This window comes from Lontra canadensis, unplaced genomic scaffold, assembly GCF_010015895.1.
Source record: "Lontra canadensis isolate GAN:19392208 unplaced genomic scaffold, GSC_riverotter_1.0 scaffold79, whole genome shotgun sequence".
In the NCBI taxonomy this organism is placed as follows: Eukaryota; Metazoa; Chordata; class Mammalia; order Carnivora; family Mustelidae; genus Lontra; species Lontra canadensis.
The window spans coordinates 6,144,535-6,171,025 of record NW_022631073.1 but is presented as its reverse complement, the minus strand read 5'-3'; the positions used below and the strand labels follow the sequence as shown (position 1 = coordinate 6,171,025).

At 43.6% G+C, this 26,491-nt stretch overlaps 1 protein-coding gene across 2 annotated transcripts in view; it reads left to right on the top strand.

Annotated features, from left to right (window-relative positions):
• The first annotated feature begins 6,461 nt into the window (after positions 1 to 6,461).
• FANK1 (fibronectin type III and ankyrin repeat domains 1) overlaps positions 6,462 to 26,491 on the top strand; it is a 96,778-nt gene continuing 76,748 nt past the window's right edge. For both annotated transcript variants that reach the window (XM_032882098.1, XM_032882099.1), the window contains exon 1: positions 6,462 to 6,532. In XM_032882098.1, the coding sequence (XP_032737989.1) occupies positions 6,520 to 6,532 (13 nt within the window). In that variant the 5' untranslated portion in view covers positions 6,462 to 6,519. The remainder of the gene's footprint in view (positions 6,533 to 26,491) is intronic.

Genomic DNA, 26,491 nt, shown 5'->3' with positions numbered 1-26,491 from the left:
TCTACTATGACAGTGTAAGTCCTGAAAAATAAAAAATATTAATTCTGGCCATTTATGGGAGCAGCTTAGAGAAAGGAGACATCTGTCTATGTGGAGTTTTTGGAACCAAACTATGGGACTAATGCAAACACTTGCTACATGCACTCAACACATTTATTCAGATTTTCACTTTGTCCTCTTGCTCTACGTTCACCACATGCTTCCTAAAGTCAAGATACATTTCCGAGCCATCTTTACAACTTCTACAAAGTGAGATACAGGGTTTTGCACAGACCATGTGACCAATAAATATTTGCTCAAGTAATAAACAATATCCCTGTAACCCATAATTATAATGTGTAGAACAGAGGTTAATGAGGCATCACAAGTGAATAATAACAGTCTTCAGGAGAAAGGGCTATTATTTTTTAGAGAACAGGATCACTGGTCCAACATTCCATGCCAATTCCATTCAAAATGCTTATTTGTGGCAACATAAAGAGCTTGCACCGAATGTAAATCAACTCATTGCTTCCTTCATCGAAGAAGTCTTGCTATCAAAAAATGTCAGCTCAGTGCAGCAGTATGATTAGAGCCACAGTCTACATCCTGGCACAAGCTCCTTATCTCACTGCCAAGCAGTAACAGTGTGTGGACTGGAACTGGTCTGCAGATCGCAATTCGAGAAGCATGGTTCTTACTGCTACTGAAGTTGAACTGGTAACAACAATGGTGATGATGGTAATTCCGCCAATTAGCCTTTACAGAGTGTGCTTCCTGGGTGCCAGATGCTCTACGTACTTAAACACTTCGTATGGATTACTTCATTTAAACTCTTAAAGACCCCATGAGCGTTTATTACTTCCATTTTTCACATGAGGAAATTTAAGCCTTTGGAGGTTTAGTTAATTCATCCAGCTTCTAATAGCTCATCTGTGGGAGAGCAGGTGCTTGAAGTCAAGCAGCCTGATCTCAGCTTAACCCCAGTTAAGTGTACAGAGTATGCCCAACCACACTGTGCCACACCGCTTCCTGGCTGCACCAAAGAACCCCTCACGGTGAGACACCGTGGGCTGAAGGAATACTTGAGGTTAAGGGAGAGGTCAGGCAGGGGTGGTCTGGAAGAAATACCATTAAACAGAACAGAGAGTGAGAGCGCAGCTCTCTTATGAAAAGAAAGACATTTGAGAATTTCTGAGAAACATGGCTGTAATCACCCACGTGGCCTTACAGTCAAATATTTGATATGTAAACTTTATCTCCCAGGCGTGTGATACTCTAACTGAAACAATGGGCTTATCGTTACTAGGACTTTGAGAAGGTTAGCCTGTAGTCTGCTTTAAATGGGGTCAGAGCTCCCCAAAGCATATCCTCCAGGATCTACTTAAAATCCTTCTTGAACAAGATAAAAGTTCAGAATCCATTTTAAAAGACTCTTATGTCCAGACTTCTAACCAGTAGACTCCGTTTTGATTTTAATCAAATTACATCGGTTGGCTTTTTAAAAACACTCAAATTTTAAAAATGATTCACTTTTAACTCAATTATCTGTTCATACCAAATGTGGCTGGAATAACCAACCCTGAACAATTAATTTAAGAATTCTACATTCCACTGGTAATTGACATTTTTGTAGACTTATATACGGGAAGATCACCCAAACTCAATCAATACTTATATATCATAATAACCTATCACTGCCCACATATATACTTGTAAATCAAGCTTTTTATTAGAATGTCATTCAGTGCTTTTCAATATTGTTTTGTTTGGTTTTACCAGAGGATATTCTAAAAACTAGTATTTGAGTAAAAGCAAAGTTAATACAATTTGCTAAAATATTAACTTGGCTTATTTACGTGCTCTATTTAGATAATCCGAGCAACAGTTAAGATCCAGCAAAAACTGAACTCTAAAGATTATTGCCAGTCTTCCCTAGAAAAATAATAGTTATTTTACCTCCAACATTTACAAAGTGAACTTTTGCCTACCTTTTTGTAAAGACAGCATTTGTTTGAGGTATCATCATAACCCCCAAAGCCACATTTTACTTGAATTATTGTTCCAAATGGGGGTGGTGAAAAACCACGAATATCAGGAAATTTTCTTTCTTGTTAAGAAAGTAATGGGTAGCCATTTTGTAGTCACTTTAATAAAACAGAAACAGATTGATGAACTAAGTTGTACATTCCATGGCAAGTGGAAGAAAATATAATTTCAGGGAATGCAATGCATGAACCCTCAAGAGCAGGGATTCCGCTTTATTCATCTTTCCAGATTTTGAGCTTTCTTTGGCCACTCCTCCTCAGTCTCCTTGGTTTCTCCCACCATACCAACCTCCTCGTGTCAAGTAACTGTGCGCCCCCGGGTCCGAGCCTTGACACTCTTCTCATTCCACGTGATCTCCCTGGAGAGATTTATTCACTCATAGTTAGCCTCAGTTTCTGAATGCTTCACCTAAACTTCCCCCTTCATCTCAGACTTCTTTCTTTAGTTCCTGCCCCACATGTCCAACTCCTACTTAAGTGAAATCCCAATTTAGATGACAGGCATTTCAAATGAACTGAACTCACCATGGATGCATTTCTCACACTCCCTAAAAAGAAAAAGACTTCTTTCCTTTTCTCGTCTTCTGGATTTCGATAACAGAACACTTACCCCGTCACCTGGACATCACCCCTGGCTTCTCCCTCGTCTTCACTCCCTACAATACCAACACCTGCCGCTTGGACCCTCTGAGGGCCACCTCCACCCTGTTCCCCACCCTCCCAACCACCACACTTATCATTTCTTGATGGAATTACTACAAAATCTCCAGTTTGGTTTTTCTGCCTCTAGTTTTGGCTCCACCAATCCCTCATTCCCACTCTGCCAGCGATCCCTTTCAAATGGAGAACCGAATGCGTATCTGCCTCCCAGCTTCAATTCCTTCTATGCTCTTCTATTAAGTTGCCTAACTTGACTGTTAGACAATCCCTGCAGATTTTTGTTATTACCAGTTACCAATGAGGAAATTATAGCTCCTGACTTTCCAAAGTGGCATAGCTAGAAATTAATGCGATCACCCCTGACTAAAAGCTTGTCTTGTATTATTATTCTACTTAAATTATCAGGTAGATACTGAAAATCCACCATGAGCTAAAAGGAGTACTGGACTTAGTTCCTAAAATAGTTAATCAAGTCCTAAAATAGTTAATCTAATCAGAGGCACAGAGCCATGCACATAAAATGGGAGAAAACTACAGGAGAGTAGAGTCCGGGGCTAGGTGCCAAAGTGGGTAGTGTCCCCAGTAGGAGAGAGCAGTGCATTTTGTGGCCATTGACCAAATCCTGGAAGACTTTGCAGATGCGGGGGCAGCAGCATGGTCCTGCAGCCCAATTATACTAAGAATGAGTAAAACGTTGGAAGAGCATTCCTGGAGTCCAACAATTTGAGGGCAGACCATTACAGATCTGGAGGCCACAGAAGAAACGAGGCAAAAATGGACATTCGTTTTCTACCTTGACTGAACTCCTTGTAAATTTCAGAAAGTAGTGGTGGAAAAGAGAGAAAAAAGTACCCTCACTCCGGCAAAACAAAAAGCAAACAAAAATCCAGTAACAGAAACAAAAACTTCCTCTGACTTGGGATAGTAAGTCTAGGAAACACACAGTCATTTGTTTGTCTTTCTTTCTTTCGTTTTCTTTTTTAAATCATCCTACTCGCATTAAATAATGTTAACTTTCTACTGCAACTATTTTTATTTTGAATTCTGATGTGGCTAAGAGACTTAAGTAAGAAAAAGAAAGGCTAGGTCTGTCCCTTCTCCGCTACCTTATTCCCTGGTCATAGTGGTTCAGTTTGCTACTCTAGTTAAGCACCAGCAAAGTAAATAATGTAATAATTCTACCCAGTCTGATGAACTTAGAGACCTTTTTAAAAATCGGGACTTTATCATTTTTATCTAACCACCCGTAACTGCCTAAATATGCCGATGAAAATAAAAAGAAAACACGTGGTAGGAAATCCCCAAAAGGAGCAACCAATACCTTTGACATTCATCTCAACCCCTACCCCATGAGCAACATTCTGTCCTCAGGATAGCTCCTCCAGTAAGAAAGCATATCCCTTTATCTCAAGCACTTTCTCGAACGCTCTTCTCTGTCAACAGACAAGCACAAATACACGGTACCAGCTGCTAGAGGGAGAAAGAGAAACTGAATGTTGTCCTTAAACATGTTAGTACCTTCCCCCACTTCCACCCCTCAACCAGTCATTTCTTCCATAAACACACTATCCCCGAAAATCCAATGTTGCTTTCCACAGTTGCCAGTTACCTATTACCTGAAATATTTCAATGCGACTTCCTCAATGTCAAGTTTATTGCTACTGATAAAATCATTCTTCTACACTGCTAAGTTGGTATTTTAAACTTTAAACCTTAAAATCTGCATGCAACAACCAAATTCTTGAGTCCTTTAAACCTCAGCGTGGAGATTGGAGAGAGACAACATTGCTCCCTTGTCCTTTTTAAATACAAATGATGAATCCTTTACTGTTGGAGAAAATAAAACCCTATTTCTTTTACGTGTTAATAAAGACCAGGTTTTTATCATTAACTTGTCACTTTGATTATGGTATCACTAATGAGCACCACTATGTTTCTTGGATGAAAAGACCAACTCACGATTTGCTAATGGTACGAAAACTTGAGTCTGAAAACACTGTTTACAGAAGTGCTGTTGATCTTAGATGCTGTTTGTCTAAAAATGTACCCCCTGCCCTAAGTTTCAGGAACAGGTAATTAAGGTGCTGTGAGGTGTTTACTTTCCAACCTGAATTTATTACTTCAATATTTTAGCTTATGAGTTATGAGTTCAGTATATAGCACACTGCTTGTCAATATCCACACATAAACCTTCTTACTTTGGCAATTAATCTGAAAAGGCCCTATACAGTCCAGGAGGGGAAGCCCAGTTTGGTGGAACATAATAAATGTCCGTTTCCATCACAGAATATATGCTTCTTAGGTTCAATTAACCTCTGAACAATTCTCTTTCCATGAGGAAAGTAATTTTCCTTGGTGTCCTTGTCATCTATGGAGTGGAAATCTCTCTAGTGGCAAAGAATGAGTAATCGCTTACATGACCCAAAAAGGGCTCTTCTCATCATTTCCCTCAAGTGCTGTCTAGAGCAGCGGGAGGAACTGATGGAGGGGCCATAATCTCCAGACGTGAGCACCAAATGAATCACGCACTTCCCACCCGTCTGCTCTTTTCCTCCTCAATCCTTTTCTTCTCTCTCCTCCATTTTTCTTTCCTCCTTAAGGCTCGTTTTTCTTAAGCTAGATCTCTCTCGCGGTGGTTTGCATTTTTACAACCCACAGGCTCAATCTCTTGCGATCCTCAAAGCTTCCTTAAAGCATAACCGGCACGTATTTCAACAGCCAATTATTATGATGCTATTGTATGGGCTAATGTTACAGTTTAGCAGCCCTACAAAGTTTCGGTACAAAATATGTGGGCTGACTCCACAGCTGAACCGAAAACGGGGAGGATGGAAATAAACAAAACACACACACACACACACGCACACACACAAACACACACAAACACACTCCAACCGGAAAGATCCAACCCAGGCCCACTGCCTGAAATGTGATACTCGGGATGACAGTGCAATGTGGGGCAACGGAATTCTCCCGGGTTTCAGGATTCAGGAGACGCATTTGGCCCACTGCCGCCGCCGACAGAAGAGGCTTTCTTTTGCTTTATGAGCCTCCCATAAACGCCGCCCGAGTGACCACCCTCCCGGGGCCTGGCGGACGCCCTGGCTGCCGAGGGATCGCCCTGCGGGGAGGGCTGGGGTGCAACGGGTCGCTCCCGCCGCCGACACGCGGACTCCGGGAGGTAGTGGCGGGGAGGCGGCCTCTGCCGGGGCCGTTTCGGGGGTCGGGGCGGGGTCGTCCGCGGCCAACGGGCGGGCAGCGGGGCCCCCCGAGGCGGCGGGGGCGCGCCGAGCTCGGGCGACCGCAACAGGTGCGCCGCGGCCGTCCACCCGCCCCTCCCGCCGCCCGGCCGGCCTTTACCTGCAGCGGCGGCTCCCGAGTCCGGGGAAGGAGGCCCGGGCCCGGCCGCCCTTCCCCGCCCGGCAGGCCGAGCTCGCCGGACGCACGGACTGACGGACCGACGGACGCCTCGGGACGGCGACGGGGGGGGGGCACAGGCCCTCGCCCCAAAGGCCCGGGCTCAGGCCCCGCCGGGGGCGCGAGGGCTGCCGGGGAGGACGCGACCGCCCGACCGGGCCTCAGGGACAGAGTCTTCAGCCGACGACCCGGCCACCACCCTCGTTCCCTGTCCCCGGCGACGCGCGGGCCCTCACGCTCGCCCGCGTTTCTTCGCGGCTTTTGGTCCCTCCCTCTCGCCGTCCTTCTGGCCCCTCCTCCTCGCCCTCCGGGTTGTCAAGGCAACCCTAGCGACGCCTGCCGCGGACGAGAGGCGTTAGGAGGGGCGGCGGCGGCGCCGGGGGCTCGGCCCTTGGGGGCCCGGGAGCAGCTGACCATGGAGCCCCAGAGTAAGGGGGCCGGGCCGGGCGGGCCGGAATCTCCCGGGAGCAGGGTGGGCGCCCCGCGCACGGGCCGCAGGCTGTAACGCTTCTGACGCGGAAACACGGTTCTCCCGCTCGCTCTTCTCTCTCCTGGAGCGGGGAGAGGGGCCTAAACCTGCCGGGTGAGTCCGGCTGGGTCCGAGCGCCGAGGGAGTCCGCGGGGAGCCGGAGGGACGCGAGCGCTCGGGAGTGTGCCCCGGAGGCGCCAGCGCCCCGCCGTGTTCTTTCCTGAAGTTACCCGCAGGCAAATCCGTGTGTTACTACTGTCACTCTCGTCGTCGCTGTGGCTTGGCTCATTCATTGTCAAGAGCCGTCCCGCTTCTAAATTCTAAAACGTCAGCCGTTGAAGAAGCTACGAGGCTGGGTCTTGAATTTATGAGCGAGACCCCGTCCAATCCCCACTCCACAGTCTGTGATTTAAAGGAGAAAACAACAACAACAAGCCAAAAAACAAAACTGAGCTTTGTCCAGGCGCATTTGATTCATTGCTAGAGGCTGTACGAGCTAAGACACTCCAAAAATATATCTCTATATCTATATTTATATCTATATCTATAATTTTCCTGTTTCCCACATTGTTTGGCAAAACGTGGGCCATCTGGAGTTGAGAGAGCAAATATGCGCTCTAACTTAACTGGGTCCCCCGGCTCCCAAAGCTCTCTAGGCCTGTAGTGCCCTGTCCGTGTTTTCCAATAACGTCTTATTGCTCCTTTTGTTCTCGAAATGATAAATGTTTTCTGTAAAGACTTGGAAGATCTTAAGCTGATGCAGTTTAACTCTCAAAACCAAGTCGGCTTTTCTTGGACTATTTGAGAAATGGATGTACTCAGATCAAATCCATTCTCTGGGGAAAATGCTGGCGTTTTAAAGGGTCGTTAGTTTTGGGCAAGAAGGCTTTAAAGGCTTTTTTCCTTCCTTTTAACTCATTTGCTGATGAAAACCTTACAACTTGTGAGTTACAGTTGCTTGAGTTGAATGTATACACTATCCTGCTGTTTGCATTATAACTCTATGTATTACAGCCCTCTTAGCGCAGTGGGCAGCGTGTCAGTCTCATAACTATGCATTCTACATCTTATCCAATTTGTTGAAAGAAACTATAACTTACAACAGTCTCCTGTCAAAGTGATGCCAGGCTGTGTGTGTTTTCTGTTAATGGAAGAAAGAGGTGAAATATCTCTTTCAGAAACAGCAACTTTATTCCTTCAGATTTGTTATTGTTTAAATGTGTTAAGTATAGATTTTGACTAATTCTGTGCTCACTGTCTTTATCCATGCACCCATTCATAGTATCTCTTGTGTTCCAGACACTGTTCTAGAGATGGGGGTGGCACAATGACTAGGATAGTGTTAGTTTGGGCCATCCCAGGAAAACCCTGCAGAGACTTGCCCAAGAACAACCCACACCTCTCTCAGGTCTGAGATTGGGAGGGAGGAGACAGAGTCTTCCGGGAGGAAGTAGGAGGAGGCCTGCAGAATAACCTTGATTTTGGCTCAGTCATCATCTCAGGGTTCTGAGATCGAGCCCCAGGATGGGCTCCGCACTGGGTATGGAGTCTGCTTGAGATTTTCTCTCTCCCTCTGCTCCTCCCCTACCTGCTCCCTCTTTAAAAAAAAAAAAAAAAGTACAATGCATAGGAATTACATGTTTATATCCCATCGCATTGGGTTTTGAGGTGGAAAATTTTTGTTAACTAATTCATGCTTGGGGGACAATTGTACGGTTATTCCTCTCCACATAGTCTTAAATGCTTTTATAAATTTAATCTCAAGTGATCCAAACGATCACCAGTTACCTTGGGAAATTTTTTTAAAGATTTATTTTGAAGAAATCTCTACGTCTAATGTGGAGCTTGAGCTCACAACCCCAAGATCAAGAGTCGCATGGTCTACCGACTGAGCCAGCCAGGTGCCCCCGGAAATTCTTTCACAGTCTAATGAGCACCATTTTGGATAAATATTTACTAAATCATTTACTGTTAGTAAATATTTAGAGGATACCATTAAGTGATTTTTAAGGTCCCTTTTAACTTCAAAATTCATATCCAACCTTCGAAATTCAGATTTTACCTGAAACCGACGTTATTTCATTCTCTCAAAAATATTGGCGAACACTATGGATACGATATTAACAAGAATTATAATTATCTATAACTACTGTTATCATTATATTATTAATGGTATATTGTGATACCAACATTTTCTAACACATTGTAAGCCTGGTGTTTACCTTTTGTTAGCGATGGGTTTCAAAGAACATTTTACAACTGTAGTTGAACATAGCATCAGTGAATTGATTGGAAGGAAGGATCCTTCTTAATTGCTTTAACGCTTAGACATATACCCAAGGAAAACACCAAGGAACCGCTAGAGTCAGTCTTATCCATTCTGTTTCCACACACTTAGGTTTCTATTACTTTTAGGAACGACCTTTATAAATGGAGTCATTAAAATCCAATAAACATAAACCTTCAGACCTCACAGCAGGCTCATACTCTGGCTATAGGCAGAGGAGAACAGGGCTACCACTATTTTACAGAATAATAATAAATCAATGAGCCAAGAAATGACTCCCCAGGGAAAGGGCAAATTAAGTAAGTTCACAACCTTGAACTTGGGCTGTTCAGAGCCGTTTTGGCTTTAATTATTTTCTTCCTAAACTAACTATAGTATTGGAAAGATAACCCACATATGAAACAACATGGAAAATATACATCAAAAAAATTTGTTTGGTTTTTGTTTTTAGAAAATATTTAAGTTCAACAGTACTGTCTCTTCCATAATTTCTTAGTGAAGGACAATGCCAAGGGGTAACTTTGGGGGCCTTTACCCTCTCTCTCATGATCTTTCCCTAGCTCACCAAATCACCCTAAGCAAACACGCAATCTGGGTATAAAAACTGTGAATCAAATGCAACACCAAGGGAAGCCCCAGCTCCCACTCAGAACCCTACTGCTGCCTATTCTCTCTATAAAAAATCTAGGTCTAGTTTAGACCAGGCAGTCATTGACTGTGCCCCCGCCCCCCCAGCGTAGAAAGGAATACCAAATAGGGATCTAAGTTATTCCAATGACTCAGAGAGTGAGGCATTCACTTAAAGGGCTGAAGCCTTTCTCCAAACCTGTTTTTCTACTGGTTTTCCCATCTTTGATAGGATTACACCATCTCCCCGGTTATTCCAGCTGGAAATCAGAGTCATCCTTCCCTCCTCTCTTCCACTCCCTACCCTTGTACCACCCTACCCACCAGCATGCCTGTGTACCCACCTTCAAAATACTGTCATCACTGGGACTTCAAGCCACCATCTTGTTTAAGCCATGGTTGGAGGCTCTACTGATTTCTGCAGTTCCTGTCCCCTGCCGCATCTGTGTTCCACCTGGAAGCCAGAGTGACCTTTTCACAATAACATAGTACATCATGTTCCTCCTCCGCCAAAGGCCCTTCGAGTTCTCATAATGGTCTAGTTGCCTCTTCAAACTTACCAGGTGTGTGATCTTAGATAATTGCACTTCAAATGATGGTCTTTTTAAAAAATATTTTATTTATTTATTTGAGACAGAGCACAAGCAGGGAGAAGGATCGGAGAGAGAAGGAGAGGCAGACTTCCCGCCAAACGGAGAGCCTGACATGGTGCTCGATTCCAGGACCCTGGGATCATGACTTGAGCTAAAGGCAGACGCTTAACCGATGGAGCCACCCAGACACCCCAAGTGTATGGGTCTTTTAGTCCCTTAAGCATATTAAGCTCCTTTAAGGACAGTGAGTCTTTGCGCCAGCTTTTTCCCTCCTGTTCGGACAGATCTGACTCAATATCCTCTGGTCTTAGTTTAAAGGTCCCCCGCCATTGAGTCCTACACTTAGACCCTAAAGTAGGTTGTGCCCTCCTTCCTCACGTCATTCGGACCTTTGCATTTTTCTCTTCCTAGCAGTGATGATAATTCGCACTTCCTTTGTTAATTAAAAAAAAAAAAATCTATTTTCGCCACCACATGGTAGCGTTGTGGAAAAGGGCCCTGTCTGCCCTTCTGGCCCTAGAGCCTGACGATGGGAGGGACGTAAGCCCCAAACAAGCATTTACTGAATGGATGGCACTGCCTCATCTCATCTTATTTCCTTGAGAATGGGGCATCCTTAAAATCGGAAGCCATTTTGCTCTACAACAGGAAGGGTTGCGTACGGCTCAAATCTCAAGTACCTCTTGTGGAGCGTGCTTCAGGTCAAGTTCATTGAATTCAGGTGCTTACACCTGTTAGCTGGATTACAAACATGGCATTGCTTTTTAGTAGGCTTAATGAGATGTTTTAAGAATCTCATTTTATCCAAAAAAATTAAGGAGGGGCACCTGGGTGGCTCAGTTGTTTAAGCATCTGCCTTTGGCTCAGGTCATGATCCCATGGTCCTGGGATGTGCTGCATGGCTCCCTGCACAGTGGGGAGCTTGCTTCTCCCTCTACTCCTCCCCCCTACTTGTGATCTCTCTCCCTCTTTCTCTCTCTCTCTACCTCTGATAAATAAATAAAATCTTTTTTAAAAAATGAGTAGGCAAGTAATCTTATTTTTGAGACCAAAGGCTCACTAGATCTTAGCTCCAACAAAATCTTTGCACTACCGTGGAATACTCAGCTTTACTAACCCGATAGACCGGTAGGAATTTAAGAGTAATTATGTAAGCCCAGGGATGTTTTAAAAATATCTGCAGTTTTTTTCTCAAGTAGTCTTAGCCCCTAAAGAATATTAATTCTAATAATTAGGTTATAATTGAAATAGTATCATTAAGAAATAAATGCTTGTATAAATCAAGTTCAAAACTTTAAAAAAAATTTCAAAGCAACATCATTTAAATAGATAGTTTCAAATCCCCATCAAAATACTAAAATTCATTGCGCTCCTGACCTCCGGATGCTCCGCCAGCCCCAGAGAGGGGCAAAACGCCTGGACGGTTGCAGCTGTGTCTCACCAGAAGCTCACATTCACCTCAGCGTTATTCCTAGACCAAGTCCATTCCTGGTAACTTGGATTTTACCTCTGGACGGGAAAAGGAAGCACTGTTAAGACATGCCTCCCTGAGAGGACCTGCCCAAGCACCCCAGGAGCTGAGCTAGCCAATCAGATGGAAGGAAGGGTTTGTGCACACAGGCAGCATCCAAGAATGCCTGAATGACTCAGTAAGGTCAGAAGGTGGTGTGAACACTTTAACAAGTAAACAACTCACAATGCAAGAAATGTTCTTGCATTTCTGTGCTCACAGGGCTGGCTGGTAAGCCAGGTGCCAAAGATGCTCCAGCCTGTGTTCTGGGGGCATTTTTCTCCTGCAAGGCAGAAGGAAGGGAGGAGGCATTCCTTTCTCTTAGACCCCAGGTGCCAGTTCCTTCAGCTGTGTCCTTCCTCCTTCCAGGTTGTCAAGGACCCTTCTCTAGCTTCATCTTCTTGGGAGTGTCCTTTCATCCTCTGGCTCTCCTGCCTCCATGAGTCGGTCCAGAATGCACTCACCGCCTATCTACCTGTTTATCTATGAAAACAAATCTTTGGACATCACTGTCTCTTAGAAACTTTGCCTTTTTACCATCCTCCAACCCAAATTAGAGTTACTGTCTGCATTTAATTAATACATTTATTATTCTAACAAGCTGTAATCAATATGTATTCATCCATTCAACTCTCCCATTAAAAGTTAACTTGAAATGGTTTAAGAGTTTAAACATAAGATCTGAAATTTTAAAACCCCTGGAAGAAAAACAGGGTGAAAGCTCCTTGACATTTGTCTTGGCCAAGGTTTCTTAGATGTGACGCTAAAAACACAAGTAACAAAAGCAAAATCAACAAGTGGGACTACCTCAAACTAAAAAGCTTCTGTACGCTGAAAGAAACAAAATAAAAAGGCAAACTACAGATGAGAGAAAATATTTACAAATCATCTATCTGATAAGGGGTTAATATCCAAACTATGCAAGGACCGCATACTACTCAACAGCAATAATAAAAGTAACAATCACCATCACCATCATCACCATCATCACCATCTAATTAAAAATAGGCAGAGGACCTGAACAGACATTTCCCCAAAAAGCCACTGATAGACCTTGATTTTCAAAAGTTTACATTTACCCCCACTTGGCTTTTATGACAGACCTATATTACTACCTGTTTTTTTCTAATCAAAAATAGAATTGGGGAACCCGAGTGGCTCTAACTCTTGGTTTCGGCTCAAGTCATGATCTCAGGGTCTTGAAATCACGCCCTGCGTTGGGCTCCGTGCTCAGCGGGGAATCCGCTCGTCCCTCTGCTCCTCCCTTCGCAACCTCTCATTCTCTCTGTCTCAAATGAATAAAATAAACCCTTAAAAAAAAAAATATATATATATATATATATAGCGTTCTCAGTGGTTTTGCAGGGAGCCCTTACAGCGGCAGCGCGCACCCCATGCAGGGAGAGTGGCGCCGCCCAGTGCCTAACCCGGGAACTACAGTCCGCATCTCCACATCCAGCCACCAGAGCCCTGAGCAGTCTGTGAGCATGGGTGCCTCATCTTGATTTATTTGGGGCATCTGTTAGCAAGGTGTGTCCTTGGGTACCCAGAAAAGCCTAAGAGAGGTTATTTTTTGGACCCGAGAATGCTAAAAAAAAAAACAGTTTTCCATTTAAATTAATGGCAACTGCAGCCATTAATTTGCCAATTTTTGTGGAAAAACACCAGTTCAGTTTGTGATAGTTTTCGCAGGAACGTTCTATTCCAGATAGCTGGGGAAAGCTGTGTATGAGTGGCCAAAATGTACACAAAAAGATGCTCAATATCATTAATCATCAGAGTCATGCAGACCAAAACTACAATGAGCTAACACGTCAGACCTGTTAGAATGGTTATAACCAAAAAAAGAGATAACAAGCATTGGCAAGCATGTGGAGGGGGAATCCTGGTGCACTGTCAGCGGGAATGTAAACATTAGCACAGCTGCTATAGAGACAAGTATGGAGGGTCTCCAAAAACTGAAAAATAAAACTACCATATGATCCACCAATCTCACTTCGGGGTATATATCTGAAGGAAATGAAATCAGGATCTTGAAGAGATATCTGCACTCCCTCATTGCAGCATTTTTCACAATAGCCAAGATAGATAGAGATATCTATGTATAGATATATCTATATCTATCTATCTGTCTGTCTGTCTATAATATACCTATATAGATACACAAAGGAAAGCCACAAGAAAGAAGGAAATCTTCCCTTTGTGACAATACGGATGTATGCGTAAGGACATTTTGCTAAGCGAAATAAGCCAAAGAGAGAAAGAGAAACACTGAATGGTTATGATCTCTCTTATATGTGCCAAGGGAACAAGTGGAACTTAGAGAAACAATAAGTGGAATTCCAGGCAGCTGCCAGGGCCTGGGAATTGAGGGAAATGGGGAAATGCCAGAGAGTGCAAATTTTGAGTTACAAGATGAGTGAGTTCTGGGAATCTAATGTACATGGTGACTAAAGTTAGCAATTCTGGATTTGAAAGTCACTAACAGAATAGATCTTAAATGTTCTTACCATATGCGTAAAAAATTAATTATGTGAACTCATAGAGGTGTTAACCAACCTATTGTAATCATTTTCTAATACATAAGTGTATCAAATCATCAGGTTGGACACCTTAAATCTACACAATGTTCTGTGTCAATGTATCTCAGTAAAGCTGGGGGTGGGAGTGGGAAGCCAGGAGCTCCTTGTTGTTTTCTTTCCTGAAGCTCTCTAGAGCACTTGGAAGAAAACAACTAACCCTATTACACTACTCACTTTTTTTTTTTTAAGATTTTATTTATTTATTTGACAGACAGAGATCACGAGTAGGCAGAGGGGCAGACAGAGAGAAAGGGGGAAGCAGGCTCCCCGCTGAGCAGAGAGCCAGATGCAGGGCTCCATTCCAGGACCCCAAGATCAAGACCCGAGCCAAAGGCAGAGCCCCAACCAACTGAGCCATGCAGGCGCCTCTACAACTACTCACTTTTACTAAAGAGCTCTAAGACAGCAGCAGGTGGTTATTCCTTGCCTTGTGTAGGATTTGGTGATTGGGATCTAGTTTATGTTTTAAGTAAGTTTTTGCCACTGTAAGCAATGGACTAGCAGTGACCCCTTTACCACTGGGGGTCGGTAATGCTTTCAATCAGACTGGAGAAACAATTCCAGATAACTCAGTACCAATTCAGAAAACTCATCCTAAAGTTTCTGTTCTTTTGCTCTGATTCTGTATTAATATTTGTATCAATTAGAGTTTAATTAGAAAAAGCAAAACCACTGTGGGTGATACAGTATGTGTTTTCCTAAAATGTTCATTTGTGGTCATTCGTTATGCAGCAATAGAAAACAAGTACATTGCTTCATATAGTTTCTGCGGGTCAAGATTTCGGGAATACTGTAGCTGTTTTGGGTTGTAGTCCTCATGCTGGCCAGAGCGTTGGCCTCCTAACGGCTTGACGGAGGCTGGAGGATCTGATTTCAAGATGGCGTACGCAAGTGGTAGCAAGTTGGTACTGGATATTAGTGGGAGAGCTCAGTAACTGAGCACATTAATTTCACTGTAGGGTTGCTTGAGTGTCCTCACAACTTGGTGGTAGGTTTTACCCAGAGTGAATGAGCTCAGAGAAAGGAAGGTGGAAGCTGCATTGTCTTCTATAATCTGGCCTTGGATGTCACACTCTTGTCATTTGCCTCAGTTACACAGGCCAGCCCTATTCCCGATGAGAGAGCCTGAGAGAGGGCTGTGCAAGGCGGTAAAGAGCAGGAGGTGAGAACTGTTGCAGACTAGACACTACAACATTGTCAATGGTACCACTCAAAGAACCGGTTTTTAGATTGTTGTATTTTCTCCATTATGCATTTGTTGTCTATTTCATTGACTTCTGCTTTTATCTTCATTGTTTCCATCTTGTAAGTTTTCTGTTCTTTTTTTTTTTTTTTTTTAAGTCTTTGAGAGGGATACCTGGGTGGCTGTTGGTTGAACATCTGCCTTCTGCTTGGGTCATGATCCTAGGGTCCTGGGACAGAGCCCCAGGTCAGGCTACCTGTCCAGTGGGGCGTCTGCTTGTCCCTTTCCCTCTGCCATGGCTCATGTGCTCTCATTTTCTCTCTCAAATAAATAAAATCTTTTAAAAAGTCTTTGAGGGACACCTGGGTGGCTCAGTGGGTTAAAGCCTCTGCCTTTGGCTCAGGTCATGATCTAAGGGTCCTGGGATCGAGCCCTGCATCGGGCTCTCTGCTGAGCAGGGAGCCTGTTTCCTCCTCTCTCTCTGCCTGCCTCTCTGCCCACTTGTGATCTCTGTCTGTTGAATAAATAAACAAAATCTTAAAAAAAAAGTCTTTGAGATAGATACTAACATCATTGTTTTTTTAGCCTATTTTTGCAAACATGTGCATGTAAGACTCTGAATTGCCTTCTAAGCTCAGATTTAACTGCATTCCACAAGGTTTTTTTTGTATGTGTGTGTGAAGTTGTATTAAAGTATGACATATGCCCAAGAAAGTACACAGTATTAAGTATACAGGTTGATGAGTTGTCTCAAAGCAAACACACCCGTAACTAGCGCCCAGATCAGGAGATGGACGACCATTAGTTACTTCAAAGCCTGAGCCTCATAATACTGCCAGTTCCTCTGGCAGTATTATGTTCATGTCTGATCATTCCAACACCCAACATTCGAAAGTTCATGTCTGATCATTCCAACACCTGAATCACTTACAGATTTGTCTGTCTTTTCTGTTTTTGGTCATTTGGTCATGTATCCTGGCATTTCTGGTAATGTTTTATTGAATACTCGACATTCTTTGTGAAAATCATAAAGGTTTTTGTAGATATTATCCGCAGAAGATTCTATTTACTTTTGGTTGGCAGGTATAAGCAAATCACCCTAATTTAGCCGAGGGTGGTCTATTCTCAGTTTGCTTTTATTCTTAGGATGCGGCTATTTAGGGATCTTAGCTGAAAACTTGGGGACTTTACTCATGCCCTTCCCTTTCTTTATCTTTTTTCTTTCTTTTTTTTTGTGAGAGAGAATACATTTTATACATGATATACATGTCTTACAGTTTTTGATCAAATTGCATAAATCCTAGTTAATAAAGATAATCTGGAAATTCAGTAGATAATTTTGTATTAATTCCTTGAAGATTAAAAGAAACTTTTATGACTATTTTATGTACATTGCTTAGAACGCACTTTTGATGGTTAAGTAAGTTATAGATGTCAAAAATAAAACGAGACCAAAGATAACTAACAGAATCATTTCTCCAGGGGAAAATAGCCTGCTATTTTAATATTCTGTTAATTTGTTTTAGAATGTGTTCAGGATAATCCTCAAGTTAGCTAGAGGAGTTACTTGGGCCTTCTGGAATCTGCTCAGATAGACGACTCAGATGGCAATGGTCTTTTCTTTCCCTGTTGAGTGGCTTCCTCTGCTCTGCCCACATGCATCACTAGCTCCCAACTATATGTCATTCAGGCCCAACTACTCTAGTAGTATTTCTTTCTTAATTCTAATTCTAAAATTCAGGGGAAGAATTCTTACTAGATTACCTGCATCAGGTGCCCGTCCCCTGCATGGTGGAAGGATGGAGGGGAGGCATGTCCATGGCAGCTCGTGTGCAGGGAAAGCTGAAGAGATTGGCGGAAATGCCAGACCTTTGCCAAACAAGGTGATCGTGTCAAACCACAACATTTCAATACTGTGTCCAGAGGTGGTTCTACTTGTTTCTCTGGTCTGTGAGAGGGAGGGCCGTTCCTCATTGATCCGAGTCCTCTAAAGCTGGCCGGAGCAGGGACTGACTTTGCAGTGAGTTCGCTGTAAGATCCGTCCAGAGAAGCAGGGACCTGTTTTCATGACCGAACTGCTTTGTCTTGTTGAAGCTGACAGAGCAGAGTGCCGCCAAAGATCAAAGTATTGTTGCGGCCAGGTCTTGCTGATCAATACACAGTCACTTCCTGTCCTTTTATTCGGAGCGTACTTGGAGCGTACTCGATAGCTACGCCTGAATTTATTTGTGGGACTCCTTTCTTCCCATTTTGCAGAGAAACATAATCACGACAGTGTTCTGTAGGAAATCCCATGTACCTGCTTTCTTGTCCTCCAAGGTCAGATGATCACAAACCAACCTTTAAGACATCTTTTTTTGGTAAGATCACTTTTTAGAGAGAGGAAGAGAGCGAGCGAGAGAGAGCGCGTACCCACAAGCTGGGAATGTGGCAGAGGGAGAGGGAGAAGCAGTCTCCCTTTTTAAGATCACTTTTAATTTTTATTTATTTATTTATGGAGCACACACACGGGTGCAGGAGTAGGGGGGTAGGGACCGGGGAGGGGAAAGGGAAGGGGAGAGAGAGAATGTTAAGCAGATTCATGCTGAGCACTGAGCCTGCTGATCTCAGGACCTTGACCTCGCTGAGCCACAATCCAGAGTCAGAACCTTAACCCACAGAGCCACCCAGGCGCCTCCTTAAGAAATCTTTTATACAGAGTAACATGAACAATTTAGTCAGCACGGTGAGCTCTAAGAGACATGGAGTAGCTACAGAAGTCTCACTTGTGGTGGGCAGAGGGAGACTACTGTGGCTCAGTGTTCTGTGAATTCTGAGAAAGTGGCTGATAGAGGAATCCTGTGGACTCACAGCCTGCGGCCTGGGAAACATCCTGTATGTCCCAGGGCTCTCTGAGCGGCGCTCTGTGGCTGGCGTCACAAGCCACCTCTGCCGTTGAAGCCTAAATATGACAAGGTTCAGGACAAAACTTCCCAGTTTACTTCAGGAATGCAGTTGAGAATGGCTGAGTTCAGGGACCGCGTGACTCAGAAGAACGTTGCACTTTGAGCACTTGGCTCCTCTCTCCCTCCAGAAGACTGTCCGTCACAGACTCTGGTGGGGTAAGACATGCTGAGACCTACAGCGGCCTTCTGTGGCTCCGCTCCTTGGAATGACAATGTTTCAGGGTTAATTTGTCCCCCTATGAACTGTGAGGTGGGCTTTGCAGATCTTTTTATTTTAATTAATTAATTAATTTGACAGAGAGCGAAAGAGAGCACAAGCATGGGGAGTGGGAGAGGGAGAAACAGGCCGCCTGCTGAGCAGGGAGTCGGATACGAGGACCCTGGCATCATGACCTGAGCCGAAGGCAGATGCTTAACGGCTGAGCCACACAGGCGCCCCGTCCCCTAGATCTTTAAAACAATAACAGTTCTGGGGTGCACGGAGGCCTCAGTTCATTAGGTCTGCCTTCAGCTCAAGTCATGAAACCAGGATCCTGGGATCGTGTCCCACATCAGGCTCCTTGCTCAGTTGGGAGCCTGCTTCTCCCTCTGCCCGCTGCTCCCCCTGCTTGTGCTGGTGCTCTCTCGCTGTCTCTCTCTGACAAATACATAAAATGAAAAGAAAAAAAAAAAGAATAACAATTCTGTTCAATATTGGACAGAGTCCCCTTGGGCACTACAGTTACATAAAGATGCGACTTGTCTTAAGTTTATGCTCTGTGTTGCCCATATGTACACGTGGATATGTAGAACAGAAGCATAAACATAGATACACGTACTTTCTCTTTTGAAATTTTTCAGAGCTGTGGAGTAGCTCAAAGTCATACAGCGAATGCCCCCATGCCCCTCACACAGATGTGACTGTTCACACTTTGCCACACTCTCCCCTGCCCACACTCACACACTCACAAATGTACACAAGCACGTTTATTTGCTGAACCCTTTGGAAGTGATGCACAATGACACCATGGTCCTAAATACTTCAGCATCTTCCTCCTCTAAGAACCAGGACATTTTCTTCTGTAACCACGTACTACTAATACACACCAACAGTTAACATTGGTCTAGTAATATTATCTAATAGGTAGTCCCTAGCCGTTTTTTCCCAATTGTCTTAATGATGTCCTTTATGGTTTTTTCTTTCGTTTTAAATGCTTGGGACCCTCTTCAGGATTACACGTGGCATCGAGCTGTCATAGTCCTTCAGTCTCGTTAATGTGGATCGTCTCCGTATTTTTTTTTCTTTCATGGCACTGCTATTTCTTTTTCTTTTTAAAAGATTTAATTTATTTATTTGACAGAGAGAGACACAGCAAGAGAGGGAACACAGGTAGGGGAGTGGGAGTGGGAAAGCAGACTCCTCGCTGAGCAGGGAGCCTGACATGGAGCTCCATCCCAGGACGCTGGGATCATGACCTGAGCCGAAGGCAGACGCTTTAACAACTGAGCCACCCAGGCGCCCTGTGACATGGATATTTCTGAAGTGGCCAGGCCAGATGTCTTACAGAAGCTTCCCTGCTGGATTTGTCTGATTGTTTGCTTCCTGATGTTTGAAGTCAGATATTTTTACAAGGAGTGTGATATCATACAGATGATGCTGTTTCTTTTTTGTTGCATCTTACTAGCAGGCACTTGATGTCCCTTCTGTATTTTGATACGATGTCACTGCTGCCACTGAAAAAGAAGAGACAAACGTTCTGGTATGAAGTGTAGTTAAGAGTTGGGGAATCTGGAAAGAAGAAGACTCATTTCTCATGGCTGTCAGGACTGGTGCTACAGAGCCACATCGTCATGCTTCCTTTTGCTGACAGAGGGTGGCAGGGGGATGAACATGAACGATGTGCCTCTCTTCTCGAAGACGTGTCCTCCTAGCAGAAGAGAGAAGCTAACACGTATGAAAGAATCTTCCAGTGTGAAGAGAGAGAACATTTCCGCTTAGGACTAGAACACAGATGTGAGCATGGCAGGGATAGTGAATCAGAGGCTTGGTAATTGAGGCAAAACCCACTCTTCATATTTCTGTTTTCACTGCTTCCTGGGATATACTTATGATTCTACTTAAGCCTATTTCCTTCTTGCCTTGCACGTCCATTATAGTCACTCACGTTTTTATTGCCTCATGTTTACTCACCAGAGCCTTGTCCTCCACTGCTCTGCACTCTTTGTGGTAGCCTGCTTCCAAGATGGCTCCCCATGAGCCCTCTGCCTCCTGGTGTTCTCACCTGTACCCTGCCTTGGTCTGTGTGACCAGTAACATATGGCAGAGGTGACACATCACTTCTAAGATTAGATAATAAAAGCCTGGGGCTCCTGCCTTGGGCTGGCCTTCAATCTCTCTCTGTTTCCCTTCCTCCCTCGCTCCCTCTTTTTCTCCTTCTTGGATTACTCATCAATGGCCATGTCATCATGTCATCGACACACTCAAGCATCCTAAGGAATGGCCTACATAGCAAGGAACGGAGGCCAAGTACCGGCCTCCAGGCGGATTCCCCAGCCTCATCCAAGCCTTTAGATGACAGCTGCCCCAGCTGTCAACTTGACCACAACCTCTAAAGAGACTCTGACTCACTCAGCTAAGCTGTTCCCAGATCCCCGACCCCTCAAAGCTGAGACAATTGTGGGTACTTGTCGTTTTAAGCCACTAAGTCTTGGGGTCATTTGTTGTGTAGCCTTGGAATCAGACACCATTTTTTATCTGTTGCTGTGAAACTTGGCCTTTCTGACCCCAAGATCAGCATGGATCTCCCCCTACCATAACTCCTTTTGTGCTTCTTTCTCCTCTTTCTAGGTTTTCTGGTTTTAGATAAGTAATATAGTTACAAATTTCAAAAATAAATAGTTATAACAGGGTATATGCTGACAAGTTTCATTCTTGTAATCCTGCCGCTCAGTTCCTGCCTTGCAGGCAACCACCTTCTTTGCTCCTGATCGATCATTCCCGGGAAAGCTTATAAATTATATATACAAGTAAATTACATGTACTACATTCCTGTCTCTGTTCTGTATTTTGCTTTTCTCACCTAACCTTATATTTTGCTTTCTTTTTACTACATGAGTTTTCTCCTATTTTAAACACCTGCGTAATATCCCATGGTAGGTTTGCTGTCATTTATTTAACCCATCCACAGCTAACAGGCTGTTTGTTTTCAGTCTCTTACTACTGAGGGGGGGGGGTGAGTAGAAGACGTCTGATATTCCTAATCCCCTGAACCTGTGAGTGTGTCGCCTCCTAGGGCAAAGGGAACTTTGCAACTGTGATTAAGTTAAGGGTCGCGATGATGATGAGCCTGTATGATCCAGGTGGCCTCTGCGTAATCAATCACGAATCCTTTTTAAAAAGGGAGGCAAGAACAGCAGTCTGGAGGGGGCTGTGAGCAGAGTTTGGAGAGTTAAGAAGGTTGGAATCCAAGAATGTGGGAAGACTAGAAGCTGGGAAAGTCTCGGAAATGTTCTTTCCCCTAGAACCTCCAGAAAGAACAAGACTTTGATTTCAGCTGGGCAAGACCTACTGTGAACTTCGGACCTCCAGAACTGTAAGATAATGAATTTGTGTTGTTTGAAGCGGCTGTGTTCATGGGAACTGGTTATGACAACCATAAGAAACTAGTACGGCTATTATCACAAACAATGATAAAGTTGCATTAAATTATCTTGTATAATTTAATGCATTCTGCATTTTGTGCAAGCATTTTTGCAGAATAAATGCCTAGATGTGGCATGGGCCGAAGGCAGTGTTGGGTTTGGTTAATCCTCACTTCCAATGGTAATATTTGTGAGAACAACTTCCCAACCTTTCCAAAGAGTGGGTAACTAAACTTTGGATTTTTAGGGTTTTTCAATTGCTAAACAGTAACTTCTTGAATGAGCTAGATATTCCGTATCTGCACACCATTTTAGAATCTCCTTCAGAGTTGGGACTAAGTCCTTATTTCTATTTATTCCACGTTGTTTGCCTGCCTCCCTTCTACTAATTTACAGAGCGTGAGTTCTCCCCATAAAGTGGTAAAGGGATACGTATCCAAAGGCGTCCATTCTTAAGAGTGGGTAAGAAATGTTATGAGGGATCCACTTCATCCACGTACATAACCATCAATTTTTAGTTATAAAAACAAAATGCTTTGTTTTGGATAAGAACATCCTAATTGTAATCATTGATAAGGGTTAAGGAATGGTTGCCTGGCATGTTTGTTCTGCCTTTTTTTTTTTCCCCTAATGTTTGATGGATCTAAGGTTGGATCAAGAAAACACGTGGCCAAAGAACACATGGCCTCGCCTTGCCCCTGTTGCCCCAGACAGCTACTACAGACCTTTTCCATTAACGGCAACACAATCCAGGCTCCTGGAGGTAGCCAGTCCTTACTGATTATTTGCTCAGGAGCAAAAACTTGTTTGTGTTTATTTAAGGACTAACAGCTGCACCACAAACTGTAACCTTGTGCCTTTCCAGCAAAGAATGAAACATATGTACAACCTTCCACCGCCTTCCTTCTCTTACCTTTAGGATGGTTACACCTCCATTCCTTACGTTTTCTTCTTCTTTCTTAGCATTGCCAACATGTTTTTGAGAGCTTAAAACTTCAGGGAAAAGAAAAAGCTACCACTCTCCTGGACACATTGGAGGCTTCTAGTTTTTTAAAATTAGTTTCTTTTGTTTATAATGTAGCCTGGTGGGTTTGAAATCTAATTAAAAATTATTTGGTAAAAGTTCTAGCCTTTTTAATCACTTAGCTGTTAGCTAAAACTTAATACATAGTGTTCAGTTTCCGAACCAAACAGTGTTAGAGTACACATTCAGAGTTTTCAAACCTTCCAAGAAACCACAAATCTTCAGTTTAATAAGACCTGGAAATACAAAACATATCTATTGCCAATGATCCCAGTTATAAAAATTCTTTGGTTACTGACAAGGGTATAAGATGATGAAGGCTTTTAAGAAAAATCTGTGACTTCTGTCTTCTTACTGTTCAGAATTGGTGATAATTAACAAGCATCCAACAAATAACTTTGAAGATAGACTCATGCGTCTCCATCCTTTTCTGATCGTGTGTCTGCATTTTGACGGTCTCTCATTCTGCTTGACCCCTAAACTTGAGCCCTTTAGCCATCTGCCAAAAGGAGGGTGTATTTGTCCGAGGCCTGGCACTTGATACGTTTCCCTCCTTGCTAATCAGCAGCGGGATAGTATCTTATGACACAGGAGTAGTGAGTCAGGCTGGTTAGCCGGAGTCAGGCCGGTTTGTCTCAGCTGTTTCTGCCAAAGCTGTCCCTCTGGTAGGGGTCCTTGCCACCGCTAATTCCAAAGGGCCTCTGTTTACTTTGAATTCCTTCTAGATAAAAGTGAACCAATTTACAAAAATGTGATAATGCTACCAACACTTAAATTACCATTAGAGTTCGTATTTTGAAACTTCCTACATACCCATTACAGTGTGGGGACAGTACTCTTTTCCCTCAGGAAAACAGCTTCTATGGGCAGTGTGTTTCTCTCCCAGCACCGAATATGTAACAGGCCTCATTCTTCTGTGAGGTAACAGTCTAAACTTACACGAACTTTTTCATTTTCCAGAGCTCCATTGTGGATCTTTTTAGGCTTTAAAAAAAAAAAAAGAAAAGAAAAAAAAAGAAAAAATCTCCATAATCTCTTTTGTGGTAATTCCCACACCCCACTCTCTGCGTCAGCTAGGTGGTACCCCCCCCCCCCCAGGAGTATAGGAACCACACCTGCCTGTTCACAGAGGCACCAGCATTGGTTGAATAAGTAAATGGAAGACATGAAAATGTGGGCAAGATTGAAAACTTCATGACTAGGGGAACCCTACAGTGCTATGGGTAAAGAAATGTTGACCCAAGGCAGTGTCTTTGTTTTGTTTTGTTTTTACCATATTTTTCCCCAAGGAGTAGAGTTTAAATTCTCTTTAAGAAAAAGTAAATACTCAGAAGAGAAGTGAAATATGTATGTATGGTTGAGTTTGAAAGACCACTGTAATAACTAAGATTCCACCCACCCTCCATTCTCTGCTTCAGGAGCTAATTTGGAGGAACATTGTTCCAAAGGAATGTCCATGATCGGAGGCGTGGATCTCACTGTGGGCTTACTTTTATTTCCTGAAGATTTGATTGCCCGTAGAAGGGGAGAGGAAGAGGGTGGTTGTGATCAAAAGTGTGGGCTATGAATTCCTAGGTTGGGTGAGGCCTGGAGGTGAAATTAGAGAATTTCTGGCAATGAACTTGCATCCCATCTGAGGGAGGTTTGGGTGGAGGGTGCCAGGAAGGCTGGAAGTCGTTGGCAAAACCCTGGGAAAGGTTGGGAAAGACTGGTAGATCCAGTTCTACCAGGAATCCATCCAAGAATATTGAACTTGAAAATGACACAAAAGTGCCTTTGCCATGTGGGGGAGAACTGCCCTTCCACGGGACAACTTCATTTGCATATGCATAGACCAGAATCCTCTGTTGGTGCTGGTTCTCTTCAACTTATTGTGACCTAGGCTGTGCAAGGCTAGGCTGGAAAACCTGAAAATGGATGAGGTGAACAATGCATATTTTTCCCACTGATGCACAGATATTTTCCTATAATTCATAAATGGTTGGCATTTTCCAATATTCGATTGCTCCGTATTAACTTCACAGTTTGTAATAACTGTGATGAGTGGTTTCTTTATAGTTGAACTATTTTGTTCCTCTGGCTGTGGAAAAGTAATGAGAGGCTTTAAATAAGATTTCTATCAATAGAAAGTAGGAGCAGTCTGTATTTCCCCCACATACAGTCATGAAGAAGATATTCTAAGAAGACAAACTTTGTGGCCGGGGCAAACTATTTTGATTGCTTCATGTGTAATATTTGGTATAAAAATAATATTGTTTAAAAGGCTTGCCACTTGCAGTATTTATAATCGCTAAAAGGCAAAAACAACTCCAGTGTCCATGAACAGATGAACAGATAAGCAAACGAAATATGGTCTATACCTACAATGGAATACCACTCAGCCTTAAAAAGGCAAGGATTCCGAGAGCGGCTACAACATGGATGAATCTGGAAGACCACATGCCAAGTGGAATAAGCCAGCCACAGGCGGACAAGTACCGTATGATTCTACAGTCAGAGGACAAAAATCAATTAGTGATGCTTGTTCTTTATGTAAGAGAAAATAAGCCATGGGTGGGGAATGTCGTGTCTCACCAGCAGTGGAACACTCTTGCTGAGGGATACGGGTCAGGAATGAATTACACAGACCTTTAGAAGACGAGTGCGGAGGTGGGGCATTTGATTGGCTGGGGGCGCATACATGACCGTATTTAGAAAGATCAAGGAAGGAGGAGCTAAGTAGAGCCCAGAGTTGGCTCCGCATCTGGGGATTGGCTGACTGGTTATACTGTCTTCCCAGTCAAGTTGGAGCATTTATAAGAACAGGAAAGTTTGGTTTGCTGATGTGGCACATGTCGCTGGAGTGCCTCCAGCTCAGGCCCAGAAATTTAGTTCACTACTTACCTAGAGTAGTTAAACCCACAGAGACAAAAAACAGAATAGAGCCTGACAGCAGCTAAGGGAAAGCAGGAGTTAATGGATGCATGTAGGATTTTAGCTTAAGATCAAACAAGTTCTGGAGATGGATAGTACTGGTAGTTGTATAACAATGTGAGGGCTCATAATGCCACCAAATTGCACATGTAGGGGCGCCTGGGTGGCTCATTTGGTAAAGCAGCTCATTCGTTTCAGCTCAAGTCAGCATCCTAGGGCCCTGGGATCAAGTCCCACATTGGGATCCCTGTTCAGTGGGGAGCCTGCTTCTCCCTCTCCCTCTCCCTCTGCCTGTCTTTCCCCCTGCTTGTGGGCTCTCTCTCTCTCTCAAATGGATAAAAATCTTAAAATATATATATATACACACTATATATATACACATACACATATACACACATATAAATGGCTAAAATTGTGAATCTTGTTAAATATTTTGCCACAGTAAAGATTTTTTAAACACCCGTCATTTGAGCACCTCCTAAATGCTTTCAGTACATCTCCACTTAAAATGGCCTCGCACAGTGACCATGATCCCTTTAGCTCACAGATGATGAAACTACCTCCGAGGCACTAATTCTACATCCAGGGTCTCACGGCTGATAAATATGGGCTTGGTCTGATGTTAAATCACAC